At 41.5% G+C, this 7,446-nt stretch overlaps 1 protein-coding gene across 2 annotated transcripts; it reads left to right on the top strand.

Moving 5' to 3' along the window:
- The first annotated feature begins 212 nt into the window (after positions 1–212).
- On the top strand, positions 213–7,243 carry SELENOK (selenoprotein K). Of its 2 annotated transcripts, XR_004077502.2 has the most exons (5): positions 343–367; positions 4,220–4,310; positions 5,792–5,875; positions 6,461–6,547; positions 6,805–7,243. XR_004077502.2 is itself a non-coding variant. In XM_006739224.3 (4 exons), exons 1-4 carry the CDS (start codon positions 349–351, stop codon positions 6,549–6,551), a joined length of 285 nt encoding a protein of 94 aa, XP_006739287.2. In that variant the 5' UTR covers positions 213–348. The 2 variants fall into 2 exon arrangements, 1 of the variants encoding a protein (XP_006739287.2); XM_006739224.3 differs by lacking the exon at positions 6,805–7,243 and having other exon boundaries at positions 213–367; positions 6,461–6,551.
- The last annotated feature ends 203 nt before the right edge of the window (positions 7,244–7,446 follow it).

Raw genomic sequence — 7,446 nt, 5'->3', positions numbered from 1 at the left:
ACTAGAAAACAATTTCTCTTCACCGGGCGGTGGATACGAACTCTTCAACGCTCAACTCCAAGAGTCAGAAAGGCGCGCGATTACGGGTTAAATCCCAAACATCACTTCCGGTCACCTGCCCGGCAGCCTTCGCTCTACCGGAAGTCGCCAGCGTGACGACGCAAAAAAAACGGCAGTCGTGTGCGTGTCCCTCCCAGCAGCCAATGGGTTCTGTCCACCTCCTTCTTCCGTCGCCGGTTGGTCTAACTGTGGGCTGTGACGTTCAAGGGCGGGGCGCAGAGGGAGATACCGAGGCCGAGAGGGGCCAAGCCCCTCAGTCGCTCCGGAAGGCGAGAACAAGGGGTGAAGATGGTTTACATCTCGAATGGTGAGTTGTAGGGTCTTCGGGGGCGGCCGCTGGTCCGGGAAGCCGGACCCGGGTTTCTTCCATCCTCGCCCGCCGACCCGGCGCGGCTTTCTCGAAGTCTCTCGGCCCTGCGCCGCGTCAGCCGAGCGTCCCTGAGCCCGCAGGCGGGGGCCTAGGTCCCGGTGGTGACGACGGTGCCGGCTGCCTGGCGCCCTCGCCCACCTTCTGACTGTGGGTGTCGCCATCGTGGTGTTTGCTATCGGACGACCGCGTCCTTAGCTAGTTAGGACAACAGGGTTAACACCGTCTGCGTAGCGCCCGTGTGTGAGGCGCTGTTTTAACTTTTTCGCGATCAACCTGTTCAGTCTCTACAGCAGCCCTATTCAGGTAGTTGTTTTGCTATCCCGTTTTAGGGGCGGAGATTCTGAAGCGCAGCTAGGTCCAGTAGGTTGCCTAGCAGCACTAAGGTAGTTAATGGTTCAGTCGGGTTTCGAGCAGAGGTGACTGTTGTCAGCGTCCTTGCTGTTATCTACTAGACGGTCTTTCTCTATAATGTATGAGGAGAAGTAAATAAATAGGGTCGGCTTCCCTTCCCCCTCCCCCGCCCCCAGGAGTTGGTAGCTAGTCATACACGTAATTTTTTTTGCCCTAATTCCAAGGGGCACAGGAAGAAGCACCGCCCCCTGTAGGAACAAGGTAATTATTCCCAGAGTAGAGAATCTGAGAGTGACTTAATACAGTGACTCTACAAAGAAAGTGTCTGGTGGCACCTGGGTGGCTCAGTCGGTTGAGCGTCATCGGACACTTGGTTTGGCTCAGGTCATGATCTGGGGGTGGTGGGATCTGCCCCGCCTGGGGCTCCGCGCTCATCGGGGAGTCGGCTTGGAATTCTCGCTCCCTTTGCTCCTACCCCCTGCGCTTGATCTCTCGCTCTCTCTTTCTCTCCAAAATAAATTTTAATTTAAAAAAGTGTCTGGAAAGGAAGGACACAGTATGACTGGGTCAGACCAATACCAAAACTGTCTGCCCACCTGTTTGACTCAGGTGAAATCAGTGCCTTGGTGCAGTCTTAACAAGCAGGATCGCTGGAGCTAGGTCCTTGTTCTATTTAAGTCATCTGTTTATCATCAGAGAGGATTAAGGCGGTGAGTGAGAAGTCTTCTGGCTGAGTGCACTTTGCATTTCTCTGCACTTCAAAATGGCTCCCCTCCTCCTCGCCCAATTAAAAATGAAACAAGTAGGTTGATGGACCCTACACAAAAGCATCAAAGTTTCATCGTATTTGGGGCACTTGCAGACTTTGTGTTATATCCTTTGTGGCTAAAGGCTGGCAGCTTCTATTTATGCATTATTGAGTAATTCTTTGTAGTATGTCTTCGTGTGTATGCATTGTCATAGTGAAGTGGGAGAGTGAGGTTCTTGTCTCACCGAGTCGAAAAATGAATCTCGAGGACAAGAGAGTAAAGCGATGGGAGTTTTATTAAGTGAGGATAAGAAAAAGCTCTCAGGAGTGAGAGGGGTCCTGACAGGGACTGAGGGCCGTTAGGGCCTTTAGGGTTGGTCTTTTATAGAAAACTAACCAGGGAACTTAAATCCTTTTAACATCTCTATTGATAGCACCATTGAGTAAGTACTAGTAATAACACCTTCAATGGCTTACTTCCTTTTTAGGGTCCGTAATTCTTTGTTGGTCACAAGTAGCTATCATAACAAGACCCCACCTCTGACACCTACGGCAGGGTGGTCTGGTTTGTTCCCTTATCTCTGGTTTCCTTACACCTCCATATTTTTGTGATTTTTGTGAGCCTGATCCCATAGCCCACTACCTATCCCTCCCCTACCTAGCCTCACCTGTCCCTTAATAGTGGATCCACATAAATAAAGGTCCTATTAAGGCCTTTTATCTCACTTTTATAGTTGAGAAATGCCAGTTACATCCAAGCAACTTATTTCCCTCTGCGGATATTGGGAGGGGAGGGGAGGGGAGGTTTCTGCCTTCGGAAACTAGGAGGGAAAAGTGCTAAAAGCAAGATAGAACAATGCAAGTGCATACAAAGGGTTCTTTAGAGTCACAAAGAAGGAATTGATGTGTTCTAGTTAAATGTCTTTAGAAGGGTTGAATTTATCAGCACTTCACAGTGAGGAAACATTTATGTTACTGTCACAAGACTTTTTCTTCAATCCTAAATGATGACTAGCCTTGCAAAACTTTTTCTCAGAGCAGGAAAATATCACATCAGCCAATGAAGCAGAGCTAGTAAGAGGCAGAACCAAGCGCGTCACCCATGCTCTGTCTTGAAGTGTATCTCTTTTTTGTCAATAGCTCCATTGAGAGCTCAGGTCCAAGTGGATCCTTGAAAGTAAGGCAGACAAAGAAAGAGGAATTGTAGACCCTGACTGAGGGGGTGGAGGTGAGTGTGGTGAAGCCCTTGAGAAAATGGAGAGGAGAGGTGGTTGACAGCTCTTCTCCCAAAATATTCTGACCTTTTAATTCTCAAGGCTAAAACTAGAGCACTAACTTTTCATGTTGTAGCTCCATTATTTAAAGTGGTTTGAAAAATAGATCCTCATTTGTGCTTAAGACAAAACTGGAGTCCATACGGGCACCTGGGTGGCTCAGTTGGTTAGATGTGCGACTCTTGATTTCGCAACTCAGGTCATGATCCCAGGGTCCTGGGATTGAGCCCAGTGTCTGGCTCCCTGCTCAGTGGGGAGTCTGCTTGTTCCTCTGTCCCTCTGCCCTTTCCCCCGCTAGTGTGTGCATGTCCTCTCTTTCTCTCTCTCTCCCTCTCAAATAAATAAACCTTAAAAAAAAAAAAAAAACCTGGAATCCATAATTAGAATCAACAGCATCCCATTACAGTGGAATTACAGAAAAATAGTGGTTATTTTAATGAACAAGGCAAATTCTCTTCAGTACTTAGAACACCCAGACTCTTTGATTTATGGAAATTTTAACATAACTAAAGATTTGTAAGAGTGTGTATAAACAACTTTTTTTATACAGGAAAGAGACTTCGCAAGTGAAAAGAAATATTTTCACATTTAGGAAAGTGGAAGTGGTGTGAATATTCTTCTATATTCATTCATTCCATTTGTTTCCTCAAAATACTGGAATAAACAGAGATTCATGCACCAGCATTCATAGCAGAATTGTCACAATAGCCAGTGGGTGGAAGCAACCTAATGTCCATCAACAGATGTAGGCATAAACAAAATGTGGCCTATACATATGATGGAATATTAGTCAGCCTTAAAAAGAAGGAAGTTTGACACATCTACAACATGGATGAGACTTGAAGACATAAGCCTGTCATCAAAGTAAGAATACTGTCTGAGTCCTCATATGAGGTTCCTAGAGCAGTCAAATTCATAGAGACAAAGTAAAAGGGTGGTTGCCAGAAGGAGGGGAAGGGAGAAAAGGGGAGTTTGTGTTAAATGGGTACAGAGTTTCAGCTGGGGGAAGATTTAAAAAGTTCTGGAGATGGAAGATCGTGATGGTTGTACAACAGTGTGAATGTACTTAATGCCATAGAACTGTACACTTAAAAATGGTTAAAATGGGAATTTTTTTATTTATATTTTGCCACAATTTAAAAAGAGAAAAAAATACCTGAATTGTCACTCACCAAAATTAGGAACATAGGAAAACATTTGACATGTTAAAAGAATGACCCCTAGATCATAGAGCTTTACTTCCCTGAACGCTTCCTTAGAAGGATGAACACATAACAAACCTTTCCTTGTGTTGGCCATCTGGAAGAGTGAACAAGTTGAAAATTGAGTTTTATTGTTCCCTAAGCAACTAATTGTAATACATGTTGTGTCAGGGATTTGTAGTACTAACTGAAGTTTCTTTTTTCTTGTCTGTAGGACAAGTATTGGACAGCCGGAGTCAGTCCCCATGGAGATTATCTTTGATAACAGATTTCTTCTGGGGAATAGCAGAGTTTGTGGTTTTGTTGTAAGTGTTAACAGTGCTCTTACTAGCCCTGATATTTAAGTTAACAGAAGTACATTAGGTACATTATGTTGAGGTTCTTAAACAAGCTGAGCCTTTCTGAAAGTTTTTAATTATAATGTATATATTTTAATTATTAGCTTTTGCTAAGTGAAATTAAGACTTTTGTGGTGGTAAAGCTGCCCCAAACATCTGACAAGTATGAATATGATAGTTAAGTGGCTTGACTGTGGCTTAGCCTTGGTGGTAACCATTTCAATCCGCGTCTGTGGGACCAGGCCTCCCTATTCTAATGCCAAATGACAGTGCCTCACTTTCTCTCTGCTGTTTCAGCAGTAGTGTGTGCAGCTTTTACTCCATATTATACAATAAACCAACAAGGGAGTTAGACCTTGATAAAAAATATCCCAAGTAGTAAATTTGTTTTTTAAATTGTTAGAATTAACACAGGAGACAAAAATTTAAACTTTACCATAATTTCAAGCAATTATTAGTTAAATGCATTTTTTGGTCTTTCCCATGCTGTTTTGTGAAAATTGTTCATCAACTACCAACAAGTCTTACTCATGCTAAGTTTGAGTATATATATATTTATTTATTTATTTATTTATATTTGAATGTCACATGGCAGAGAACTGCAGGGATGCAGAGATGTGGAAGACTGCCCCTTACTTCATTGACTTTAATTCATACTACAGTGGGTGTTGGGCTGGGCATGATTGTGGGAGGTGGACATCAGAGGAAGTTACTCCAGGTGGAAGAAACACAGGAAAGATGTCAGAGAAGTTTGAGTAGCAGACTGTGATCTTTATACTTAATTGGATTGTCGCTGTGATTTAAAAAGATTAATCTGATGACTGCATGTAGCATAAATAGAAGGGGGGGAAAATGGAAGAGATGGTTCTGTAGAAAGATACAGTGGGACAGAGGGGCCTTAAGTTACCCAGTGCAAAACTTCCTTAAAGTCTCACATTTCACCTACTCCCTATTGTTTTTTTTAAATATTGTTTTAACTTAAATTCTTCCCCGTCCACAAGTAAAGAAAATTCCATTCAGATGGATTCCCAGAAGCCCTGTGCCTCTGGCACACCACCTTAGGCTCCTCCCTCAGCAAAGTAGCATTAGGTAGTCTGTTGGCATGGGAAATGTGGGGGAAATGAATGTGCAATGCTGTAAAAACAGACTCTGAGGCCTGATAGCTGAGTGGAGGAAGGAAGTTGGGGATGGCTCCGGTTTCAGAGTCACTCCTTGACTCTGTCAAGGAGACCTATTAGCATGTAAGAAAGACAAGGAATGGTGGCTTTGGCCCAGAACACATAGCACCTGTGTAGACATGTGCTACATGGTGTTGTCCAGCTGGCTTCGAGAAATGTGGGGTTGGAACTAAGTTGGTTTAGTCATCTGTTAACAGACATAACTGAAACTATGGAGATACATTTTATAATGTTGAAAGTGGTATTTTTGTTTTCTGCCCCTTGTTTCAGTTTCAAGACTCTGCTTCAGCAAGATGTGAAAAAGAGAAGAGGATATGGAAATTCCTCTGATTCCAGATATGATGATGGAAGAGGGTAGAGCTTTTTAAATTGATAATAGATATTTTTACCACTCCGTAATTTTAATTAAGTTAAATATTATAGATGGATAGATATAGGCTCATGGAAATATAAGGTTTAAATTCTATTTCACAAAACTAATGCTTTACTGTAAATTAAGTCAAGTTGCCTCTGATTTGATAGAGTCCATTTGACAAAGCTAAAATGTATATCAAATATCCTATGGGAAAAGTCTAAATTAGAGGATGAAAACTGATGACCACCATTAAATCTAGAGATTTCACTTTAGAATCTGGATTTCCACTGCTAAGGAAAACCAGAGAAGATGAAGCAGCACGGGGTTGGACTTGTATTTCCATGGAGCTGGGTTTCAGTTGGGCGTTTATTTACAGGAAGTACTGTTAGGTCATCACAGTTTCTTGCTTGACTCACTTTTCTCATGTGCATTAAGTGTCTGGTCCTTGTAACTATTTGAATTTTCTCAACTACTGATCTAATTGGTTAGTTCCTATTTTAAATAAAGAAAGGGGTCTGTTGAGTGTTTGAAAGGAACCACTTGATGTCTACTAAACAGTAGAAATTAAATTGTTCTTTTATTAGGCCACCAGGCAACCCTCCCAGAAGAATGGGTCGAATTAATCATCTACGTGGCCCTAGTCCTCCTCCAATGGCTGGTGGATGAGGAAGGTAACTTAAAATCTGAAATTACTCTGCAGAGATTACATTTTGAAAATATCTTCTTAGAGAAGTTTTCTTCAGGAAAATAGAAGTTACCCAATACATTGTTATTATTCAGACATCTTATTTGGAAAAATATATCTTAACCCTTGAAAAATTTATCAAAGTGTCTTTTGAAAAAACGTTTTAAAAAAAAATTGTTGGATTTTTTTGGTGCAGATCCAAATTAATAACTAGTAACTGATCGTTATAACACTTTCTTTTAGGTAAATGTCTGCTCTAGGAAGCAGACAACTGGACATGCACATTCATAACTGAGGGAAACCATCAAGAAGTAGAGCACTGACCATGCTGGACAAGGAATTGAATGTGTATGCCTGAACAAGGATTGCTCTGTGTCCTCACAGACAAATGAGGTCGTGCTGGGAATTCCCTCCCCAGGGATCTGGCATGACTGACATGCAGTTCTATAAATGTACATGTTTGTCTCATCATTTTGTATAGTTTGTGAAAGTATTAATATAGTTTTAATAAGTAAATATTTTTAGGTTACAAAACTTCTCATCTTTGTATAATTAAAAAACTCCAAATTTGAAGAAAAATAAAAGGTTGTGTATTCAGTACAATTAGTGTCACCTTTTTAACTTCTGAAATAGTTTTCATTGTTAATTTGTTCTCCTTTATAAATAAATCACATTGTATTTATTCCAGTAGTATGCATACAATTTTATCTTGAAACATATTTGTCCTATGAATCTTCAATACAGAGTATCAGATTTGCTACCAGATATAATTATCAGGGTAATTATAAAGCCATAACCAGCAAACCTGAGCTACAAAATGAAGATTGGCTAGGTGGTCTTTAAAATCATAGACTTCTGTGTTATATTGACAAATTTGAATTCTAA

This window comes from Leptonychotes weddellii, chromosome 1, assembly GCF_054177405.1.
Source record: "Leptonychotes weddellii isolate Sample4059 chromosome 1, ASM5417740v2, whole genome shotgun sequence".
NCBI lineage: Eukaryota > Metazoa > Chordata > Mammalia > Carnivora > Phocidae > Leptonychotes > Leptonychotes weddellii.
This window is presented reverse-complemented; position numbering and strand designations above follow the sequence as displayed.